We start from the raw sequence: 24,742 nt of genomic DNA, 5'->3' as shown, positions 1-24,742 counted from the left end.
GCCATCCATCTGCTTTCCACTGTAACATGCTGTATTAATTCCTTGTTTCTTTTGATTGCTCCCACAATATTGTTTGTCTTAGTATATCAATTATGTCAGACATAATGAATAATCCTGCTTTCCTATACCAATCAAATCAACTCAAATCTCACTTCCTACCCAAGTGTGATCTCAACTCCCGTTTCTTCATTCAGTCCGAAAGGCCCAACTGAAAACAGGAAGAGTAGGTGCTCATCAACCGATCTAAATCTTGTTGCTGCTCTCCGTTGCAAGGATTCTGAGAAGCCAATTCTTTACCAAGCACTGAGGAGGTTTAAATAAACTTGCTTCTAAAACACTGCTTTGCTAGATAATATTGTTACAAAATTAGTTTGCTGGCAGTGAATATAGGCAAAATCTGCTCGGGCAGAAATCCCAGCACCAGCAGAAGTTGCCCTTCTCTTTTAGACTCGCTTTGCAGCATGCTCATAACCGAGCAACAGCAGTGAAAGTGGTACCTACAGGCAACCATGCAGGCTCCCCGGCTAAAACCCAGGCAAAACTGATAGCTCTGCAATTCCCTTGGGCAAACTCTCAATCTTTCTCAGCAGCGCCAGCCGGTTGTTGCGAATTCTCTTATCTTCCTGTGCATGACATGCACCATATCAGTAAGAAACCCAGCAAGGATCAGCAGCAGCAGCAACAGAAACAAAGGTTATTGAAGGGCATCTCAAACTCACCACCATGACGAAAACATTATTGAAGAAATCTTCTAGGGGTTGTATCAAGAGCAGAGAAGCATCCACGAAGGTTTTAATATCAACACCTACAGATACAGTACAGGTAAACAGGGAGAATGCAGAGAAGCAAACCATCATGACAATAGTGAAAATGAAAAATGTGTACCAGGATGGATCTTATCAGCAACCTCCAAGTACGCGCACCACAAAACTTTTTCTTCATCTTTCTCAAATACACTTGGGTCCACCTACACATAAATTCAGTTAGGAAAAAAGCTACTGCACAAATGACCAATTCAAATAGTTACTCAAGACTGGTTATGGGCTGCTTGCCGAGTCAAAAACTTAAAACGTAACTTCAAATGTAATCACATTTTATGATGGACATGTTTAAGCCAGTACCTCCAAAGCAGATTCAATTTCTTTTCCACGTATGATTCTCGTTGGCCTTGAATACGCTTCAATAATTTTTGGAAAAGTTTCCGTCCTTGAAAATGCTTCCATCTGCAAGTGTCCATATAACAAAAACCATAAACGGTTAACCACAAACCCAAAGCCCTTCATACAATTCAGCAAAGTACTACACATTTGAAAGCCATATCCAGTTCAGGACTTCATAGAATACTTAGAAGAACTGAAGAATCTTTGGGGGAGGATGTCTGAGAGGTACATAACATCTTACTTCAGTTGCTGTTTGTGCTGCAAGATAAGGGCAGTTTGCACGCTCCATAAGCACTGAGCGGACTATCTCACAGTTAATTCCCTCATCCACCTGATAAAAATGACAAGAATATATGGCACTTTCAAAAACCTAATGGATATCATCCACCAAAGTTTTGATGACATGGTGCAAGTTGAGTTTTACATGAAATGCAGATATACCAGTACAACATCAGCACAGCACTTGAAGCTATATTAAACTTGTCGCATGGTGGTATGCATACATATGAATTATTTAACTTTGAGAAGAAAGAAATCATAATGCTGAAACTAATCTGTACATCCAAAAAAACTTCTAAATCCATGGTAGATATAACCATGTATCTCTATCCTTAGTAGATACCCAAAATGAAAAATCATAATATGTGTATAACTATCATAAAGATCAAGATGATATGTACCAGAAGCTGTTCCAGTCTCCTCGTGATGAATTGTACTGCCTAAAAATGATGTTGACAATAAAAGCAGTCAGGAATCATACACTAAACGCACATAGATCTTTTGTCGTGGTCACTAACCACGTCACATGACGTTAAGACAGAGGAACCGCTTTCATACTAAATGACAATAGTATATGAACATAAACTGAAATGCATACTGACCTCATCTATAACATCACTCTGTATTTTAATGGGTTGCACCTCTGCCATTAAGGTGAGGGCCCGTCTGAGGTCAAAGCTTTTCTTGTTCTCAACCAATATTTGGACCTAGGTAAAATAAATATAAGAAAATTTTATTTGATGACATTTGTACTTTTTCAAATTTCCTTACCAGTCCATAAGAGACCCTTCGAAGTCCAAATGGATCGTTCGTAGAACTTGGCTGACATCCAGCTCCAAACAAGCCAACTAGGCTATCCAATCTGTGAAACAAATGATTAAAGGGTAGCAACCTCTCTAACTTGTATACATTCTTGGACAAACGAAATGCAATAGTAGATCTAAGAAGTTCCCACAAAATTTGTGTGTGCGCTAACAAAATTAGCAAATGCAACATGCAAGTTATTTTCTCAATGTCGGGAATGGGATAATTCTGTGTGCACACGTACCTATCAGCAACCGCAAGGACTATGCCAACATCTGTTCTTGGAAACACATCACCCGAAAACCGAGGAAGCGTTATCTCAAATAGTGCTTCTGCAATCTTTGACATGAATATTTACTCAGCCAAAATGGGAAAAATGCTAAGACAAGTTGGTACCAATTTACCACATTTAAAGAAGACCCAGAAACCTCTTCAGGAATGCCATCTCTCAAAGCATAATGGCGCGCCATAATTCCAGCAAGTGAAGTAAATTCTGTCACAATAGAAGTGGCGAGATCTGACATAGCCAATGCAGCTGCATCTTTGATAATCGGGATCACTGTCTCGTTTATTCCAAGAATAAGGGTCAATTCAGCAACGATATTCTCAACACGTGTCATTTTATCGAGCATTGTGCCAAGTTTTTCCTATTCAACAGATGTAAATATTATATAAGGCAAGCATTATAAAATTAATAGTATAAGAATTCAGGACAGTATACTTACATGAAAAAGAATGCCACTAAGCTGGCAACGGAATTCAGAAAATTTCTTTTGTGTATCCATCTTATAAAAGAATTTGGCATCCTCATACCTTGCCCTGCATTCTACACCCATTCAGAATCTGAAGTTGACTTCTCTCATCAAACAAAAATTTCAGAGGTGTTGTATATTTGGGATATCTCTATATTAGGTAGATTAGGATTGTATCCGTATCCTACCATATCTGTAGGAGAGGCTCCTTGCCCTTCAAGTCATGTACCCCTATATATTCAGCCCTAAGGCTCAAGCTAATACAATCATCCATTACACCAATTCTATTCCTCCTACATGGTATCACGAGATTAGGGTTTGGGATTCTAGGCTAAATCTTCCGCCGCCGCCACCCGCGCCCTTGCCTTCCGCGCGCCGCCAGTCGTCTCCAACAGCGCCCATCAAGGGCGCCCCCTCGACGGCGTTCTAGCGCGCCCCCGGGGAGATCACTCATGTCGATCTCCACCGGGGGCAACGCCCTCTTCGATCTCCACGATGGATCCCGTTAGTCTGCCGCCCCATAGCGTCAAGCAGCAGTAGATCGTGGCGTACCACGCCACCCGCCATGGAAGCCACCGACGACCCCGACCGGCGCTGCCGTGGTGGCAGCCGAGGTCTCCCGACGGCGCCCATGACCCACCCTCCCACCCTGTGCTGGCAGCAGGTGCTCGGCGTGGCGCCTTCAACTCGTCGCCGGCGGATTTCGTGCGGCCACTCCGCTCCGTCCCGCCCCCTTTGTCGCCCCATCGTCGCTGCATGGGGACCTCCACCGCCGGCCGTGTCACCTGCTCCAGTGGGCTCATCCCCCGCCGCCGCCTGGACCCACGCCGCCCGCCCTCCAGAGCTCTCCGCCGTCCACCTCTAGTTCGCGAGCGCGCGCCAGCAACATTCTGAGCGAGCGATCTCCGACAAAGCCAAACTTTCCCCTTTTGGAAAGTTTATCTTCCACCAGTTTCCAACTTTAGAAAGTTAACAACTTATGTATAAAAGTTTTATATATAATTTTTATGTATAAACTTTTTCATGCCATCTTTTCAGAAAAATTATTTCTAAAGAATTTTTGCAAACAACTTTTCTGTATAATTTGTACTTGTAATTTCTTGTCCCAAGTTTTTAATGAGAATTTTGTAAATTTTTATCACAAATTCACATGAGAATATTGTCGCGTGCATAACTTTTCTGCAAAAATTGTTCACAACCAAAAAGTTGGAGTTGAAGCTTTACTAGTCGGTCCAACAAAGTTGCATATCAAATTTTTTGTGCACCAAAAATTCAAAAGAAGGACGACCGCGATGTTTCACCGAACATCGTACCGACGCTGAGCTCGAGCTGCCTCCGACGGCCGCGCGAAACGGGCGAAGCCCAAGCCGTTTTCCGGCAGCAAGCTTGCGGCAGGCGAGGCACTGCGTCATTGAGCCTGAGGTGTTGCGCCGCTTGTCGGCCGTTCCTGTCGAGGGCAAGTAGAAGGGGATCAACGAGTGGATGTTGATTGTGGAATGAGGTGAGGGAGCTACACGGAAAGGAAAATGGTGGAAAATAGTGGGCCCACACACGTGGTGGTTTGGAGTGTTATTGGATCGATCGCCAGGAAAAAAAGATAGCGAGCGACTGTAAATTTGGATTCTCGCCCCCCCCTCCTCTATTCCTTTCTTTTTCCCCCTCTCGCACTGTGGTGTGTTTCACCTTGGTGGGCAAATAGGGAAGAGGATAGGGGGGGGTTTCTGTGCTACGCGCACCCAGGGATAATACAAGACCTGCTGTTGCATCGTCTTTTCTTTTGCTCGATCACTGATCGAGATTGTGTCACCCGCCGCCCGTCGACCTCGCGCCTCTACTGCAACGTCGGTGTCAACTTCACTTCTTCCTCTCCGACCCTGCGGCATGGCGAGATGGCCGGCACCCTAGGGGCGCTCTTTGCGCTGCCGCCTACATTGTCGCCTCGTCCGCACGTCAACCTTCGCCGGCTTGTCGTCGCCTCCACCGATCGGGACGCCTTCACCGACTTCGCCCATCGTCGTCTCACCTCACGCTACTCGATCTGATCAGCCGACGTGTGTGATCCACCTGGCTCCCGTGACGTCCGTCCTCGTACTGCGCGCCACTTCCCCGAGTATGGAGGGTTGCCGCTGCATCGCCTCATAGGGCAGCAGTGGTGCCACCCGTGGTCTCCTTCGCCGTTGCATCCTCACCGCCGCCGACCACATCCACGACCTCGTCGTCGACTACGTGTCGCTGCGCACTGCACATGGTCTTCGTCAAGCTGTTCGAGTTCTTCACCGACTTTTATGACCGCCGCCGCCGCGACCACTACGCCAAGCTAGCTAGCCTTTGGGCTAGTGCTCGACTGCTCTATCTCTACGCTACGTCTAGCACGACCTTGTCGCCACCACCGTCGCCTCTACTTCGTCTACTCCGATAACCGCGAGCTACTTCGGCTTCTTCTCCCTCGCCGTTCTGCGCCGCAACTGTCGTCGAGACCTCCTCTGCTGGTCCCCTACATTCCGTGACTTGGTTCTGCGCTCTCCCTTGTACATCCGGTATTGGCAACACCGGCACGTGCCTTCGTCCCCGACGCGCTACTAGGTCTGGCAAACCCGGTACTCGCCTCGGCCTTGGCGGTTTGACGGCGTCATCCTTACTTCGTCCTCGACGCGTCACCGTCTTCGTCTTCGGCGCATCCGCGCCACCATTGTTTGGCGCCCCCTTGTGCGCCAGCGGCTTCATGTGCAGCTACCTCGACAGCTACGTCGACCACGGCTACCCTACGCATGGTATTCTCGACCATGGCTATTCACCCTCTAGCTCGGCTACCTCGACATCGGCACAAAGGGCTACCATCTGCTTGAGCAACCTTGTGGGTTTCCACTCTAGCCACAGCATCTGCGGCGCACTGACCGTTGTGACTGCGGGGGTATGTCAGCTCGTCGACTTCTCTCAGTCTCACCGTCTGCGACGCTCCCGCTGTGACTGCGGGGGGATGTTAGAGTATATTAGGGATATCTCTATATTAAGTAGATTAGAATTGTATCCGTATCCTACCATATCTAGAAGGAGAGGCTCCTTGCCCTCCAAGTCATGTACCCCTATATATTCAGCCCTAAGGCTCAAGCTAATACAATCATCCATTACACCAATTCTATTCCTCCTACAAGAGGGCACAGAAAGAAAACTTCAAACATAATGTTGTTTAGTTGACTATGGTGATTTGTTGTTCATGCAAATAACTTGAAATTAAAATGCACGCCGTGAATAGTTTATAAAATTATCACAGCGCCTTTGCATAACCTGAGAACAGCTTCATTCCCTCTGCGAACAACTTCCTCTTTAATGGCACCATTGGCAACCTAAAAGAAAAGTGAGTTAAACTAAGGGGCAAATGCATTACTTAATTATCAAGTATAAGACAGGCAAAGATCCTCTCACAGTGATAAAATATGGTAGCAGATTGCCTGTGGACTTGGAAGTTACAGCGAAATACTTCTGGTGTTTCTGCATAACCTGCACTTGCAAAAATGTAGCACATTACAAATATTACCAAACAAGGTTACATGTTAGCAGGCTTACCATTTTGGTCAGCAAATCGTCAGAATAAAAAAACTGTACAGCTAATAGGCATCAACAATCAAAAGCTGAACATACCGTAATCAGTACATCTTTCGGAAGTTCTAAGAAGGAATCATCATATTGACCAAGGATGGGCACAGGCGCTTCCACAAGATTGACAACCTGCATCATGTGGTTTGAAATATTTGGGATAGGTCACACTTTCTGACAGTAGGAATTATGATAAGAAGTGAAACATTGAAGAAAGGAATATCTACCTCCTGCAGCAAGCTATCAGGCGCAAGGAAATCTCCACCGACATCTTTAGCCAATATACTAGAGTCACGTAAGACTTTTTCCTTGCGCTCCTGCAGTGGAGTGTTTTGTGAAACTTAATTACAGTAAGACCAACGAAGGCCTCCTGAGATGGTTTGGACATGTCCAACGAAGGCTTCCTGAGGCGCCGGTGCGTAATGGGGTTCTTGAGCGGGTCGATAATGTAAAGAGGGGTAGAGGTAGACCTAAACTGACGTGGGATGAGTCGGTTAAGAGAGACCTTAAGGATTGGAATATCTCTAAAGAGATAGCTTTGGATAGGAGCACTTGGAGACTAGCTATCAATGTGTCTGAACCTTGAACTTATTTCTTTCGGGTTTCATCTCTAGCCTACTCCAACTTGCTTGGGAAAAAAGGCTATGTTGTTATTGTTGTAATTACAGTAAAACCAAGAATGCTGCAATTGAAAATTATTAATGAGTCCATTTAACCTTTTCCCTGCTTCATGCAGGCTACAAAAGTTAACCAACACTAAATGTTCAAATCAAAATTCTAATGACAAATATTACATGAAATTGCAAGTTTCTGCAAGGAACCCCCAAAATAAACATGATTTATTAACTAACAAGAATAAAATGAGTTTGTGGGTCATATATGTGTGTATGAAGAACCTATATGTGCTCATCTCACCTGCATATCAATCAAGAGCCCAGCTTTCCCCACAGCAGATAAATATGATTCTGCAGTTTCCACCTGAAAATTGGAGAAAGTTTTAGATTACTTGATAGACATGATTAGCTGGATGTCAACAGAACAGTAACAAATGCTTCCGAGCTGTAGCATCACCATACTGGATGCAGAAAATTCAAAAAGGGAGGTACTACGCCACAAGCTTCACAATCTTCTACTAGATAATAATTAGTTCTATTATGATGGGTCGCAACCTTCCCAGAATTAGTGCAAGCACTAAAAGTCAAACCTAAATTACTAACTGGATGTATCCATCATATCTTTGTATCATGCAGCAACTAGGCAACTTACATTAGATGGTACCAGGTAATGTGCATTAATTAATGCTTTTAAAATGTAAGATTGAGTATAATGCGTGGGATATATTGCATTGAGCCTCTAGGGCAATATATAGGAGTACATGGCTTGAAGGGCAAGTAGCATCTCCTAGAGATAAGGAAGGTTATCCCGGGATTACAATCAATCCTAAACTAACCATATCCCGAGTTGCCTAATATACTCTAACATAAAATAAAGAGGGGTCAATTTTAGCATGGACAGAAAAATTGGCAACTATTCTCCAGGCAAAGGCTCAAGAGCGTGTAGCTCAATGGTAGAGCGCCCAGTGAGGTGTCACCAGCCCAGGCGGTCTCAAACCCTGGGTACTGCCACATTTGTGCCCACCTCGCTGCACAACGGATGCAGATGGGCCCCAGGGTGCCAAAGCAGCAACACAGGCGAGGTTCCTATTGGGGCCAGTGTAGGAGAGAATAATGGATTGTATATTCCTCCAAACCCGAAAAGGGTGGGATATATAGATCCTATACATGGGCCTCTATACATAGGCTCACATATACACCAATACCCCCGCAGTCTGAACTACCGGGCAGCGGTGTTCAAGACTGGACAATAAGAAAGCCAACACCCCCCCGCAGTCTGAACTACCGGCGCAGCGGTGTTCAAGACTGGACAAAAAGAGAGTACAAAGGGCAAATACCCCCCCCCCCCCCCCCGCGCAGCCACAACTAGCCACCGGCTACGTTGAGGCTGGAGCGAAACACCGAGAAGGTCGAGGAGGGTAGTCCCTTTGTGAATATGTCAGCAAACTGGGAGGTAGTCGGGACATGAAGTACCCGAACATCGCCAATGGCGACTCTGTCGCGCACGAAGTGTAGGTCGATCTCCACATGCTTCGTCCACTAATGCTGGACGGGGTTGGTGGAGAGATACACGGCGCTGCCGTTGTCGCAGTAGACGAGCGTGCTCTTGGCGAGCGAGCTGTGGAGCTCCGCCAAGAGCTGTCGTAGCCAGGACGCCTCCGCCACGCCGTTAGTGACAGCCCGGTACTCCGCCTCAACACTGGAGCGGGAGACAACCGGCTGCCGCTTGGACGACCAGGAGACCAGGTTGCCGCCCAAGAAGACGGCGTAGCCGGAAGTGGTGCGACGAGTGTCCGGGCAGCCAGCCCAGTCAGCGTCGGTGTAGATCACCAGCTCAGCAGAGGACGAGCGGTGAAGCACCAGGCCGAGGTCCACAGTGCCACGGACGTAGCGGAGGAGACGCTTTAGTGCAGCAAGGTGTGACTCCCGGGGATCATGCATATGGAGACAGACCTGCCGAACAGCGTAGGTGAGGTCCGGCCTGGTGAAGGTGAGGTACTGCAAAGCGCCAGCCAGACTCCGGTAGGCACCACCGGATCACCCAGATTAGCAGACAGCTTCGCCTGAGTGTCGACAGGAGTGGAGCAGGGCTTGCAATCAGTCATCCCAGCCCGCTCTAGAATATCGAGTGCGTACTGCCGCTGGTGAAGGAGAAGACCAGACGGGCGAGGCTCAATAGTGACGCCCAAGAAGTGGTGGAGCTGACCCAGATCCTTCATAGCAAACTCCTGCTGTAGAGAGGAGATGACACTCTGAAGCAACTGCTGACTGGAGACTGTGAGCACAATGTCATCGACATAGAGCAGCAGATATGCAGTCTCATCCCCACGGCGGTAGATGAAGAGAGACGTGTCAGACTTGGCCTCGGGGAACCCCAATGTCAGCAAGAACGTGGCGAACCGAGAGTACCAAGCCCGAAGAGCCTGCTTCAGACCATAGAGAGACTTGTTGAGTCGGCAGACCATATCCGGACTACTCGAGTCCACAAATCCCGCTGGCTAAGAGCAGTAGATAGTCTCTGATAGAGTGCCATGAAGAAACGCATTCTTCACGTCCAGCTGGTGCACAGGCCAGGAGCGCGAGAGGACCGTGCGCACAGTAGCAGGCTTCACCACTGGGCTGAAGGTCTCATCATAGTCCACACCAGATCGCTGAGTGAACCCCCAGAGAATCCAGCGGGCCTTGTAGCGCTCCAGTGTGCCGTCAGTCCGACGCTTTTGCGTCCAGATCCACTTGCCAGTCACCACATTGCAACCAGACGGGCGCGGCACGAGGTCCTACGTCTGGTTGGCAAGAAGAGCCGCGTACTCCTCTTCCATCGCGCGACGCCAGTGAGGATCCGCCAAGGCGTCGCGGACAGAGGAGGCTACCGGAGAGACCCGCGGCTCTCCCTCGGTGGCGGAGAGAGTCGCGGCCTGAGACGCCATCCGCCGAGTCACCATGGGATGGATATGCCGAGGATCCCGATGGATGACTGGCGGATGGTACACTGCCGGCTCGACTCGAGAGCGAGTCGGCGGAGGCGGCGGCTCCGGTGTAGGAGGCGGCGGCTCCGGTGTAGGAGGCGGCAGCGACGGCTCCGGTGTAGGCGCCGCAGGAGCCTCCGGAGCCGGAGGCGGCGCCGAACGATGCTGGTACACCTGCACCGGCTGAGCGTACCGCGCAGGTGCATGGGAAGGCATCGGGGCCGCGCGTGGCGCAGCAGGAGACACCGGGGCCGCTTGTGGCGCGACCGCGGGCACCGGGGCCGCGCGTAGCGCAGCAGGGATCACCGGAAGCGGCGCCGGTGTGCCGGGAAAACCTGCAGGGAAAGGACAGACAGGAAAAGGTGGCTGAACCACCGGGTCAGTCGGAAACAGAGACTCCAGCTCGGGGTCAGGAGGTGTGGAGGAGGCGGAGTAGGGGAAATCCGACTCGGCAAACACAACGTGTCGGGAGATCAGGACGCGGCGAGAGGTGAGGTCAAAGCATCAGTACCCCTTGTGGTTAGGGGAGTAACCAAGGAACATACAACGAGTCGAGCGGGGCGCCAGCTTGTGAGGAGTAGTGGCGTAGGTGTTAGGATAACACGCACACCCGAAGACCCGAAGGTGGTCGTAGCGAGGAGGGGTACCGAAAAGAGCGTGATGTAGAGTGGGAGCAGGAGAAGCAGTGGACGGAAGGCGGTTAAGCAAGTAGGTGGCGATGTGGATGCTCTCAGCCCAGAAGCGCGGGGGCAGAGAGGCCTGGATCAGAAGGGTGCGCACGACGTCGTTCGTCGTGCGAATCATCAGCTCAGCCTTGCCGTTCTGGAGAGAGGTATACGGACAAGACATACGCAGCTGAATACCCCGAGAGAGGAAGAAAGAACGGGAGGTGGAGTTGTCGAACTCACGCCCGTTGTCACACTGGACAGCCTTAATGGTGAGGCCGAACTGAGTGGACACCCAGGCGACAAAGTGGAGGAGGGTGGGAAAGGTCTCAGAATTGGCGCGCAAAGGAAAAGTCCAAGAGTAGTGCGAGAAATTATCGACCACCACCAGATAGTACTTATAGCCAGAAAGGCTGAGAATATGAGAGGTCCACAGGTCACAATGAACAAGATCAAAGGCATGCGTCCCATGCGAAGAAGAAGAAAAAGAGAGCCGAACATGACGACCGAGCTGACACGCATGGCAGAGGGGCTCAGCAGGAGCCCTAGTACCAGGAACATCGGTACTACGACTGAGCTGAGCCAGAATGTCGCGGCCAGGGTGACCAAGACGGCGGTGCCAGGTGGTGGAAGACGGCGTCGCGGCAGACCAAGACGGCCAGGGTGAAGAAGGCGAGAGTGGTGCAGCGGAAGAAGGAAGGCGAAGGGTGTAAAGGGACCCCGTGCTGTCACACCGGAGTAGCGGACGCCGGGAGGCCGAATCCTTTACAGTGAGGCAAGAAGAGTCAAACTCGATGGAACAAGAATTGTCAGCTGTAAACTGACGAATGAAAAGAAGGTTATGAACCATCTGAGGAGCAACAAGGACATTTGGAAGAAGAAAAGAACCAGGAGCAGAACCCACGGCGGTGACAGGAAGGCAAGACCTGTCACCAACCATGATAGAAGAAGGACAAGAGGGGTGTGGGGGTCGGACAGAAGAGAGGATACCGGCATCTGGGGTGGTGTGGAAGGAGGCACCCGAGTCGGCGATCCACTCGGTGCTGACCGGCGGCATCCGCCATATGCCGCGCCATGCCATGAGCAGGGGCGGCGACGGCGGCCCAGGGGGTGGCGGCGGCGGCCCAGGGGGCCAGGTGCAGCACCAGCGGCGGTGGCCAGGGGCAGCCCTGGGTGGGCGCGCTCCAGCTTGGGCCTGTACTGGGCTGTTGGCCCGCGTAGCAGCGCTGGCCACCAACCCCGCGCGCGAGCGGTCGCGCGCCCCCCGCCCAGGGGCCGGATCGGGCGGTGGCCAGGTCCCACGTGGCCGCGGCGGCGGCCGTGCTCGCGCCCCCGGCGCCTGCGCCGATGGCGTCCAGCGCGGATCCAGCGGCAGGGGCGCCAGGGACGGCGGCCAGCGCGGCGGATCCAGGGGCAAGGGCGCCAGCCCCGGCGGCGGCAGCACCTCCACCGGCTGGCGCGGCCCCAGCGCCGGCGACCACGGCCCCCGCGCGGCTCCAGGCGGCGGCGGCGGCAGGAGCAGAGGAAGGGGCCCAGGCGGCGCGTGGAGTAGAGGAAGGGGCGGGAGGGAAGGAGGAGAGGGGAAGGAAGGAGGAGGAGGTCGGCGGCGCGGCTGCTGATGGCGGCTGGAGAGAGAGGAGAGAGGTGAGAGAGACCTAAGCTAATGATATCATGTAGGAGAGAATAATAAATTGTATATTCCTCCAAATCCTAGAAGGGTGGGATATATAGATTCTATACATGGCCCTCTAGATGGGCCTCTATACATGGGCTCACATATACACCAACAGCCAGGCTTAGGTGGGGCCTTCTAAAAGCTAAGTCACGTCCTTTCCCCTGATTGAGTTTTTTTAAAAAAATTCTGCAGGCAAAGGGGCATGTATTAAGTGAAATACCTCTAAACTAATACAACCACAGTTTTTTTCTAATTGAGCCAGTATGCAAGTTTGTATAACTATAGTTCATTGAGCTACAGAAATTACATTACATTTTTTTTCTCGAACACGCAGGAGAGCTGCGCATCATTATACTAAGAAGAAAGGGGTACCCCCCCAAGGGTTCAGAAATTACATCAATAGAATTAGTTGGTAATATGCTGCTTTAGTTATTTTAAGTTCTGTATGATACAAGAGCAAGGGCAGATGTCAAAAAGAACTAACTTAAATAGTATAAAATATCATAATTTTTAGTTTATGCAGCAACATTCTTACTCGAGACTAACATCAAACAGAAGTAACGAAAGAAACATACAAGGAAGCCCAATTAGCACCTTAAAATTAGCCACAGAAGAATTACGAAGGCCAAATGATGAATTCCCACTGCCATTGGAAATCATGTTAGTTATAATTCATAGGAATAATAATACTCAGAATTCATAACAAAAAATGGTTCAGAACTAATACAATTATACAAAATGTATTACCTAGAGATGCCAGCAAAAGAAAATGGCACAACAAAATCCCCATGAAGTGCCAAGATCCAGCGTATTGGACGACTAAAAACAATCTGTTAGTGAAATAATCCAGAGTGAGTGGCACGCAAATTTGCATTAAACTTGTAATGAGATATGTAAAGCTAATTGACACGATTGCAGATTATCTTCCAGGTTGGAAAGCCTCACTTATGAACCATGTTGGCAGATTGATTATGGTTTGAATAGTTCTCTCTGCTGCCTCTAAATGGGCTCTTAAGGGGATTGACAAAATTAAGCGGAATTTTCTTTGGAAGCAGCATCAGAAAATTAATGGTGGCATTTGTTTAGTATCCTGGGAAAGAGTGAGTCAAACAAAATCCAATATGAAGGCCTCGGCGTTCATGACCTTCAAACGGCTTGGCTCTGCGGCTACTGCGGCTGTGGTTCCAGAAAACCAATCAATCGCGTCCTTGGCGCAGCCTAAATACACAGGTGCACCTAATCTTGGCTACAGCAGGGCAATGTTCTATGTAGCAGTAGAAACAATAGTGGGTGATGAAATGACAACCAAGTTTTGGACAGATCGCTGGTTACATGGTCAAACAGACGAAGACCTTGCCCCTAATCTTGTCGCACTGGTGCACACCAAGGACATCATGCAAAAAGCATTTACTGATCGCAAGTGCGTTATGATATCTGAGGAGCACTGTCGGTCTAGGTCACCCAGGTGTGTCACCAGGCCCAGATAAAGGGTTGCAAGCTGTGCACAACAAAGGATCACTGTGGTGCACAGAAGGGGCGATGGACCTCCAATCAGCGGTTTTAGGTTGTTGGATTGTCTCTCGATTGGTTAGTGGCATGTGTGTGGTTATCATAATGCAGTAAGGGCCTGAATCATAACAACTTTCTTCTTTTAATGAAATGATACGCATATCTCCTGCGTGTTAGAGAAATAGTAACATTGTAGCATCAATGCCTTTTGGGTACACGTACATTGGAGTTCCAGCGCATCAACTTGGGAAACGAAATACCAGAAACAATAGTAGGAATATCTTCAGTTAGGACCTGCAATTCACATGCTACAGTTAATTAACAGAGACAGAATATGCCCAATCACGCATGTTGAGCTAGGCACCAGAAGAGACATGATCCCGAACACAGAACCTACTAAATTATCAATGGCCCATTAAAGGTTCTTATCTTATTAACTCTTAGTACAAAGAAATATAGCACCTAGTCTATTACAAATTGTGGAGGTTGACTAATGGTAAATAGGACGGAGCATCCAATCTGCTTAAACGTGAAAAATTGCCATCTGGAACCAATAATTCCAAAATTTGAATTCATTATACTAATTTGTTGATTAGGATACAAGTAAGGTGCCACAAGAAAGCCTAGCCAATGCGCAAATGTTTATCATTCCCATTCCAGTGCCAAAAAGTCCACTCTATAAACATTATAAATATACAAGGAACCAAACTTCCTACACCAGTTACCCCAATACAATCATCTGTCAAGTAAATATAAAGGATAAAAAAGAACCTCATCAGCAAAACGAGCAGACTCTCTGACTCGAGCATAGATATATTCTGTTTTGCCTGTAAAATATAAACTTTTCATGAAACTTAGGCCTCTTTGGACAACAAGGAGGGATATTCAAGCTTAAAAAGGGAAAGTAGGATCAAATAATTAAATAATTTACATATGTTCCTTGTATGAACCATTATCCGTTAATTTGAGTATAAGGTCTCAACACGGCCGTCGAGTAATCAGATATAGGAGGCAGATTTTAATATGATTCTGTGACCTATATTGAGCTGCACAGATAATCAGTTCTACTATAAATTCCATGCAATCAATTCCATATGGTGATTCAGATAGAGATAGTAAGCAGGAAGAGGAAGTGGGGATAAAAGTAGGTAACCAATCATAATAAGCAATATAAATGGTGCAGTTATGAAGATAAACACAAACATTAGAAACATATATTGGCAACTCTAAAAGGAAGTGGCATTTCAATATTAAGAATGGAAGAGCTTGTTTTGCATACCATCTGTTCTTCTATACAAACAATCTACAGAGACATTATTCTTTCGACAAAATCCCTCAGCAGCCTGGATAAGAATAAAGAAAATTATTCTGTAAGAATCCCTATACAAGCTAAATAAAATATGAAATTATTCTAGAGAAAACGCCCCTTAGTAGAAATGGTAGAAAACACAGCTTTTGCAAACAATTTCACTTCTAATTAAGAACCAAAATAAATTTTCCTCATGCAAATACTCATGCACCATGCTACAGAAGAGACCCAAGAACAGTAACAAGAGTATAGCCAATTGGATAGCCAACCTTTGTGGGGTTTCCTTCTTGGTCAAATGCCTTCGCAACTGGTGGACCACGTACTTCAACCTCTACCTCTGTTTGCTTCATACTAAGATTTTCAACAACAATCTGTAAAGCAAAGCTGGACTTCTTATAGCTACAGATTTGACAAGTACTGATGTGAAAAGAAAAACAGTGGTCCAATATATCAAGGACTTCTCATAAAACAAACATAACTAAAAGATGCTACCATGAAATAACTTCTTTCAAAAAATGCTCACTTGTTCATGCGCACCATTTTTTGTTGTTTCCATGTGATTAAAAGCACAAAACATCCCTAACATGCTAAGCAAATGCAGAGAAGCCTAATGAGTAGGGGGGAAAAAATTCTCCACCATGAAATCGGCCAAGTCATCAGGTTATCACATTCATTTCAACCTGAAATCACACCAAATTGACTGACTACTCACAGAAAGAACACTTTGTCTAAATATTTTAGATACTCAAGTGTCTACAATTTCTGACAAAGCTTGAAAATGTGATGGTGTATAAAAATACATCAAGAGGGCTTGTCGGAAACTAAATGTAAGATAAGAATGATCAACATGATACCACTAATCTCCTTGGTGTCCCATAAGAGTGCACTTTTCCATGGCTCAACCTACGTTTCTCCAATGTGTTAACTAGAGATTTCTCAAGCTGGAGAAGATCAACAGACAATAAACTGCAGGTCATTTCACTATGAAATGAAGTCAGAAAATTCTATCCAGAAAAGAAAAATTTGTGTAGCAAGGATCATCATGGGATTGAAATCTGTCTTGTAAGGTGCAGGAAGAACTTTGATTTTACCTGTTCGGTTGCTTCTACAACATCACGGGGTGGCAACTCTTCCGTTCCTATTTCAAGAACAAACGCCCGTGGCTGCCCTTGCACTTCCTAAAGGACGGAAAAAAGGGCCTAAGTTAGACAATGTTGTTTTGTTTTGTATAGTCTGCAACATCATACATGCGCAATCTTGTCTATTTTTTTCCTTAAAAACACTCAATGGTACGAACTCATGTAAATGGAATACCTCTCTACTAGGCTTTTCAGAGACATGAGGATAGATAAGGTTAGCATCTTCATAAGTACCCAATGGATGCCCAAGTTTTTCTCGAGTTTCCACCCAAAGCTGAGCACACTGACGAGCAAGGCTACACAAAACATTCAGCAAGATCATAATTTTATTTTGAATTCAATGCAGAAGCTGGAAGAAAGAAGAGTACTGAACCAATATCAAACAATGTAGCAAACTAATGGATGGTTAAACACCAAATCAGTTCAGTGAAATAATATAGTGTAACATGAGGCAGTCTATTAGAAGATATGTATAGCTATAGGTGAATAAGTGCCGCACGGCTTGGTGGGGTTGCTGCGCTGTGCAGGAGCACACGGTGCAGATCAGAAAGGAGAGGTTGAAGGCAGCAGAAAAGGAAGGTGATTATGAATTTTGAACTGGTCTCTTGATACCATGTAGAGAGGCAAAGACTGGGGAGCACCACATATATAGCCAATGGGCAGTGGCGGAGCCACATTGATGCCTAGGTATTCCTAGGAATACCCAACTTTTGTACACCAAACCAAGTATACATCAAACATATACACATGCTTCTTATGTATTAGCTGTCGAAGTATTCTAATACAATTAATTGATCACATTTTGACCATTTATATGTACATGACAGGCTTGTGATAGCCTTTTTTGTATAGCTTTTACCTGTAAACTATTTTATACAGCTTTGGACTAGTCTTTTTTGTTTGAGATGGGAATACCCAACTCTGAAATGCTAGCTCCGCCACTGCCAATGGGCTCAAGTATACATGGAAAGGAATCAAGTATACATGGCAGGTGAATAAACACCTACAGCTATACATATCTTCTAATACAGTCAACTAAGAATTCTATGCCCATAGAATGAGGTAGGTAAAACAATAAAATTTAAGTAGTGAGAAATATTAAAACTAAAAATAAAATGCAGGATGCTACACCTCTGCAAAGACATTTGTAAAATGGAAATAACTGAATCAGTTCAATACAGCTATATGGGTATCCCCTAATTACTGGAAATGATAAGCACAGAAGTGCTCTTTCTCAACTAGGAACAAAGAGGCAACTGATAGTTTCCAGCATAACAAGTGAGGAAAAACACAGAGAAAACAAGGATAAGAGTTCCACACCTTCGCATGCGACCAAAATATCTTGCACGCTCAGTTACACCAACAAAACCTCTAGAGTCTAAAATATTGAAAGCGTGAGAGGCCTTCAGAACCTGATCGTACCTAGCTCATTACAAATCAAGGTCCAACTTATCAATTTACCACTTAATTGCTTTCAGTCCAAAAGAATTTGGTATATAAATCATTCAAACATACGCCGGAATTGGCAGACCCAATGATAATAAAGAGCGAGCCTCTTCTTCGAAATCATCGAAGTTCTTTTGAATGTGATTGACATCCGCATGCTCTAAATAATATGCACTCATCTCCTTCCTGAAGTCAAGAAACCAGAAACGAGGTCCTAAGCTTAAGCACAATTAAAATTGCTATGCATGATATATAGGAGGAGGAGGAGGAAATGCAGGGATAGTGCTAAAGAAAAAGAAAATATAAGCATAGCATCCAAAACAGTCGAGAAGAAACATACTCATTTTCAAGGAATAGCTCTCCATATGCAATTCCTTCAGTGTATTGTATATTCTTGAAATGATCAACTCCCTGTCACAACATCTAAACTAAAGTAAGGTCAGCTCTTTCAAAGGTCATACTACCGAGCAGAGTAAGGTTGAAATAATCTTAGCGGAAAAGTTAGTGTAGGAGAGAATAATGCTTGTATTCCTCCAACCCTAGAAGGGTGGGTATATATAATACCTATACATGGGCCTCTAGATGGGCCTCTATACACATGGGCTCAATATACTCCAACACCCCCCCCCTCCGCAGTCTGAACTACCGGCGCAGCGGTGTTCAAGACTGGACAACAAGAAAGCTAACACCCCCCGCAGTCTGAACTACCGACGCAGCGGTGTTCAAGACTGGACAAGAAGAGAGTACAAATAGAGTACAAAGGGCAAATACCCCCCGCAGCCACAACTAGCCACCGGCTATGTTGAGGCTGGATCGAAACTCCGAGAAGGTCGAGGAGGGCAGCCCCTTGGTGAAGATGTCAGCAAACTGGGAGGTAGTCGGGACATGAAGTACCCGAACATCGCCGATTGCGACTCTGTCGCGCACGAAATGTAGGTCGATCTCCACGTGCTTCGTCCGCTGATGCTGGACGGGGTTGGTGGAGAGATACACGGCACTAACGTTGTCGCAGTAGACGAGCGTGCTCTTGGCGAGCGGGCTGTGGAGCTCCGCCAAGAGCTGTCGTAGCCCGGACGCCTCCGCTACGCCGTTAGCGACAGCCCGGTACTCAGCCTCGGCACTGGAGCGGGAGACAACCGGCTGCCACTTGGACGACCAGGAGACCAGGTTGCCGCCCAGGAAGACGGCGTAGCCGGAAGTGGAGCGACGAGTGTCCGGGCAGCCAGCCCAGTCAGCGTCGGTGTAGACCACCAGATCAGCAGAGGATGAGCGGTGAAGCACCAGGCCGAGATCCACAGTGCCACGGACGTAGCGGAGGAGACGCTTCAGCGCAGCAAGGTGTGACTCCCGGGGATCATGCATATGGAGACAAACCTGCTGGACAGCGTATGTGAGGTCCGGCCTGGTGAAGGTGAGGTACTGCAAAGCACCAGCCAGACTCCGGTAGGCAGTAGGATCAGCCACCGGATCACCCAGATCAGCGGACAGCTTTGCCTGAGTGTCGACAGGAGTGGAGCAGGGCTTGCAATCAGTCATCCCAGCCCGCTCCAGGATATCGAGTGCGTACTGCCGCTGGTGCAGGAGAAGACCAGACGGGCGAGGCTCAACAATGACGCCCAAGAAGTGGTGGAGCCGACCGAGATCCTTCATAGCAAACTCCTGCTGCAGAGAGGAGATGACACTCTGAAGCAACCGCTGACTAGAGGCTGAGCACAATGTCATCAACGTAGAGCAGCAGATAGGAAGTCTCATACCCATGGCGGTAGACGAAGAGAGACATGTCAGACTTGGCCTCGGCGAACCCCAATGTCAGCAAGAACGTGGCGAACCGAGAGTACCAAGCCCGAGGAGCCTGCTTCAGTCCATAGAGAGACTTGTTGAGCCGGCAGACTATATCCGGACGACTCGAATCCACAAATCCCACTGGCTGAGAGCAGTAGACAGTCTCTGACAGAGTGCCGTGAAGAAACGCATTCTTCCCGTCCAGTTGGTGCACAGGCCAAGAGCGCGAGAGCGCAAGCGAGAGGACCGTGCGCACCGTAGCGGGCTTCACGACTAGGCTGAAGGTCTCATCATAGTCCACACCAGGCCGCTGAGTGAACCCCCGGAGAACCCAGCGAGCCTTGTAGCGCTTCAGTGTGTCATCCGCCCGACGCTTATGCGTCCAGATCCACTTGCCAGTCACCACATTGCAACCAGACGGACGCGGCACAAGGTCCCACGTCTGGTTGGCAAGAAGAGCCGCGTACTCATCTTCCATCGCGCGACGCCAGTGAGGATCCGCCAAGGCGTCGCGGACAGAGGAGGGTACCGGAGAGACCCGCGGCTCTCCCTCGGTGGCGGAGAGAGTCGCGGCCTGAGACGCCATCCGCCGAGTCACCATGGGATGGATATGCCGAGGATCCCGATGGATGACTGGCGGGTGGTATACCTCCGGCTCGGCTCGAGAGGGAGCCGGAGGAGGCGGCGGCGGCGACGGCTCCGGCGTCGGCGGGCCCACCCGCGCTCGCGCCCGCGCCAGGGACGGCCTGGGCGGCGGCGGCGGCAGGCCCGATCTGGGTGCCAGCGGGCCCGATCTGGGCGGCGGCGGGCCCACCCGCGCCAGGGACGACCTGGGCGGCGGCGGCGGCTGCAGCCCCGTCCTGGGCCCCGTGCGCACCTGCGCCCGCGCCAGGGCCGGCCTGGGCGGCCAGCGCGGCGGCGGGGCGGCCCCAGGCGGCGGCCGCTCCAGCGGCAGATCCGGTGGCGGCGGCCCCCAGGCCCCTGCCGGCGGCGGCGGCCCTGCCCTGCTCGGGATCGAGCAGGGCCAGGGAGGCGGCGGGCCTGGTAGGCCGAGCGGGCCATGGCGCCGGCGCAGAGAGAGGGGAAGGAAGGGAAGCGAGGGAGGGGAAGGAGGAGAGGGGAGGATGAGGAGGGGCCGGCGGCCGGCCATGGTGGCCGGCGGCAGCGGCGGCGGGCTGGAGGGTGGAGAGAGGAGAGAGAGGAAACCTAGGCTAAAGATCACAGTTGTTATGCTACGAACAAACAGGAGTCAAGGATCAATAATCAACAAAACCAAGAGTAATGTTTATCATTCTATACAGGAAAAAATAGAAATAAAGAACACCATATATGCATGATTCATACAAGGGAAGTATAAGACCATTACTGGACCGACCTGAAGTGACATGAGGATACGCTCAAGTCCATATGTTATTTCAACAGAAACTGGCTGCAATGGAAGGCTTCCTGACTACAAAAAAAATGTACAGAGGTTAGACATGAATAGCAAATGAAAATTCTGAATAAACGAAGAGATGATGCAAAATCACCCAGTTACTACTCCTAGGATAGTAGGATATCTAGTTTTGAATATATAAAGTTTCTACTTTGGGTGCTATTTTATTCTTGATGCAAATAATCTAGTTCCACCTGGATGGTCTAGTTTTTTTTTTAAACGAGTGACTGTATATTGATCTAGTTTGCATTCTTGGCTACATCCAAGATATGCACATCAAATAGCTGTGTGGTCCTAGTGTGATTTGAGCAGAAGTAATAAAGTAATGCATACTCTTTTGTTAGACCTACCTGCTGAAAATATGTGAACTGTGTGATTTCCATGCCATCCATCCAAACCTCCCAGCCCAGTCCCCAAGCACCAAGAACCTGTCATCAGTAAGAAGAAACATCAACATGATAATATACAAGACTAATCTAGTGCAGAAACAGTTAATACTTCAACCAGGACATGGGCCAGCATAAAAGAATAACAGCAAACGGAGGTAGGAATTCACCGGACTCTCCCAATTGTCTTCAACAAAACGGATGTCATGTTCACAAACATTAATACCTGTGAGACAAACAATTAAACCAATCACTGACTTCATCTATGTTCATAAAAATGTGAAAGAGGGAACATAAGAACATTGCCATGCATCCTTTGAGCCTTTCATTTCATTAATAAAAAAAAACTATGACATTAGACATTACTCTTCCTTGTTGTTGCAAAGCTTGTAATAGAACTGAAGCTAGATCATATTTAGTAATACCTATTGCTGAAAGGCTATGCAGAAAGAGATCTTGTGAATTTCCAGGATCAGGCTTCAAAATTACCTATTTGCATGAATGATTAAATACCTGAAATCAGCTAATGGATATGGTTTGGTCAATTAAAAAGAAGATATGAAGGAGCATCTGAAACTTCAGTCTACCTGAAACTGAGTATGGCGTTGAAGCCTATTGGGATTGTCCCCGTAGCGACTATCGTCTGGTCTTATACTTGGCTCCACATACCTTCAAGAAAACATTTGCAGTAGAAATTGGAGCAGAATGTGACCAGACAATAACTGATTTGAAGTGCATCCATATCAGTTTCATTAGGGCCTAGTATTTTAGCCTTATATATAATACTGTCGTAGAGAGAGTATTTTGTCTCAATATTTTGAGAAAGGGAGAATTAGCTATTGGGAAACTATTTTCAGCCAGCCATTACCAAGAAGAGGGAAGGGGCCAACAAAGTTATTATAGGAGGCTCCTAGTCCCTCGTCTCCTCCCCCACCCCCACCCCCCCAAAGGCGACTCAGGCGGAACCGCCGCCGCCGCCCCCGCCCCACAGCCCGCCCTCTCTGCTCACTACCCCGCACCGCCGCCGCCCGCACAGGCTTGAGGAAGGCGTCGGCCGGATGATTTTTCCTCCTTTCCTCCCCTATTCCCCCAGCTACCCCATCTTGTCTTGAGCTATGGTGCTATGGCAGTACATCTGCAGCTCGATCCGTTCCCCTCCCGCCCGGATCCGGTGACCCTTCTCAAGGCAGCCTGGCATGGCCCCCCGTGGCGGGGGCCCGGCGGCCGGCGGCCGGCGGCCTGCTGCGCGGTGCCTCGAGACCGAGGTCCGACGACGGTCGGCGGGGTCCTTTCCCAGCGCGTCGCCGGCGAGTGCTCCTCGGCTTCGCCACCGTGGCTGCGGCGGCTGCGGCCCCTGCATGTGATGGCGGCAGCGGTGGCCCGCGGCCCCAATGGCATGCGGCGGCGACGGCACACGCGAAACCAACCTCTACTAGGCTGAGCTATAGGTAGAGGACGTCTTTCGCCTCCGGTGGCTGCCGCCGTGGGGGGCCTTGTCTCCGATTGCCGCCCTCCCGTCTGGGATCTGCTGGGTGCCCTATGGGAATCCTGGTGGAGCTGCCAGGGGTCGCTGGTCGCCGTGCATTGCTTCTTGGTGTGCATGTTCTCGGGCGAAAGCCTAGCTTGGCCCTCGACTGCCGGTGATGATGGTGCCATGGGCATTGTTTTTCTTCTAGAAGGCGTTACCGTAAGGACCTCAACCTATAGGGACAGATCCAGGTGAAAACCAAAGAACCGACAACATCTTGATGCTGCTCTCCTCTTAAGGCGCCGTCTTGGAGTCCTTGATGGCAACATTTGATCAGTTTGGAGCAACGGTGGTGCCTGATCAGGGTGACCAGACAGTACAGGACCATCGACAATCCTTACATCAACAGTTTTTAAGAAGACAGTTGATGGGAGATTTTTGTTACTGCATGAGGACCAAAGCAAGGTTGAAGGAATGACGTAGAAGAAGTTCGAAGCTTAGTCTTTCATGCTTTTTTTTTCTTAATTCTTCCTTTCTTATCTTTTGTGTTCCTTGGTTGGAGGTGTGGAGTCGTACTTGTGTAAGCTTCTGGCTTTGTGTTCATTTGTAGTCGTAACATTCATGAATGTTCAAGACCAGGTTTCCCTTAATCTAAAAAATACTCATTGATAATTTGTAGAGCGGAATGTGTAGGAATTAAAAAAAAAAGAGCGGGGGGGGGGGGGGGTACACATTTATATGATGAGGGGATGGGAAGGCGAACTTACGCAACGTTCCATGGCTCAGGACCTAAGACCCTAAGAAATGTCAAAGGATTCATTGTGCCTGCTCCAACCTGGAGTTCAGTGGTGGATGAAAGCAATGTAATCCAATCCAATCTGTAGTTAAGGGGGTAACAATGCGGAAGAATAGAACAAGGTACGTTACCTCGGTGTTGCTACACTGCATGACAGCGCATCCTACGGAGGCCCAATACTCCTGGGGGGGCAGAGAAAATGAGTAGGTGTGGATTAATTAGCGGGAAGGGGGAGCATTGATCAAGGACTTGAACTGAACCTGGAGGCGCTGGATGGCCTGCTGGAAGGTGAGAAGGGAGGAAGCGGGAGGTTCCCGTTGGTTGGCGGCGGACACGGCGGAGGAGGAGGCGTCGCCGTCTGCGGCGGCAGGAGCAGAAGAGAGGGGGAGGCGAGGGCGTCGGCGGTGGCGGTGGCGAGGAGAGAAGTGTGCGGGGCTTGGAAGAGGAAAGGCGGCGGAGGGCGTCAGTAGCGCCTGGGGCCGGCAAGCGGCGATGGGGGAAGGCGCCATGGAGATGGAATGAGCATGCAAGGAGGAGGATAAGGGAGGGGGGGGCGGTGGTATATACCAGTAGGTAGGTGATAGATAATGGGTTGAGGGCAGGGAGGGAGGGAGCGAGCAAGCGGGAAGAGGGCGAAGACGATGACGGGCAATCAGTCGGCAGCACTCAGTACGTGTTCCTGCACTGAAGACGTACTTCCACTTGATCTTTCCAAAGTACGCATTTAGCTCGAGGTTACATATTGTAACACCCCTCAATTAGGAGTGCTAAACAAGATTTGAAGATTCAAATTTGGTAAACAAATTATCAAGCCACGTGTTCCCTGCTCTCTCTCTCCCGTGCGTCGTCGCCGTGGTCAAGTTGGCCACGAACGCCACTCGCGCGCGCTCACGACGCGCGTCCCCGCCCATGCCGTCCTTGTCTCGCTCGCAGGCCAGCACGCTCCTCTCCCGAAGCCTCTCC

The 24,742-nt window shown here is 48.8% G+C and overlaps 1 protein-coding gene across 6 annotated transcripts; it reads right to left on the bottom strand.

Annotated features, from left to right (window-relative positions):
* Positions 1-10: 10 nt before the first annotated feature.
* On the bottom strand, positions 11-24,373 carry LOC120702318 (glycine--tRNA ligase, chloroplastic/mitochondrial 2-like). Of its 6 annotated transcripts, none has more exons than XM_039986045.1 (36): positions 24,040-24,372; positions 23,911-23,961; positions 23,751-23,818; positions 22,103-22,184; positions 21,941-22,004; positions 21,686-21,741; positions 21,480-21,557; positions 21,070-21,144; positions 18,253-18,323; positions 17,982-18,098; positions 17,787-17,888; positions 16,642-16,762; positions 16,419-16,505; positions 16,182-16,268; positions 15,597-15,698; positions 15,298-15,361; positions 14,790-14,845; positions 14,241-14,312; positions 13,257-13,339; positions 13,104-13,152; positions 7,505-7,567; positions 6,817-6,906; positions 6,635-6,721; positions 6,419-6,493; positions 6,281-6,339; positions 2,969-3,062; positions 2,648-2,890; positions 2,488-2,582; positions 2,211-2,301; positions 2,042-2,146; positions 1,841-1,879; positions 1,402-1,491; positions 1,122-1,223; positions 886-967; positions 720-805; positions 11-623 (listed from the first exon to the last, which is right to left on the bottom strand). In XM_039986045.1, exons 1-36 carry the CDS (start codon positions 24,286-24,288, stop codon positions 525-527), a joined length of 3,234 nt encoding a protein of 1,077 aa, XP_039841979.1. In that variant the 5' UTR covers positions 24,289-24,372; the 3' UTR covers positions 11-524. The 6 variants fall into 6 exon arrangements, with proteins under 6 accessions (XP_039841979.1, XP_039841980.1, XP_039841983.1 ...); XM_039986046.1 differs by having other exon boundaries at positions 2,672-2,890; XM_039986049.1 differs by having other exon boundaries at positions 21,941-22,028; positions 24,040-24,363.
* Between the last annotated feature and the right edge of the window lie 369 nt (positions 24,374-24,742).

This window comes from Panicum virgatum, chromosome 4K (genome assembly GCF_016808335.1).
Source record: "Panicum virgatum strain AP13 chromosome 4K, P.virgatum_v5, whole genome shotgun sequence".
NCBI lineage: Eukaryota > Viridiplantae > Streptophyta > Magnoliopsida > Poales > Poaceae > Panicum > Panicum virgatum.
This window is presented reverse-complemented; position numbering and strand designations above follow the sequence as displayed.

Coding starts and splice junctions, on each gene's coding strand:
- LOC120702318 (XM_039986045.1), bottom strand. CDS start 24,288: ATGGCGCCTTCCCCCATCGCCGCTTGCCGGCCCCAGGCGCTACTGACG. Junction 18,099..18,252: donor GAGCTATTCCTTGAAAATGA/GTATGTTTCTTC, acceptor TCTTGACTTCAG/GAAGGAGATGAGTGCATATT. Junction 15,362..15,596: donor AAGAAGGAAACCCCACAAAG/GTTGGCTATCCA, acceptor ATTCTTATCCAG/GCTGCTGAGGGATTTTGTCG.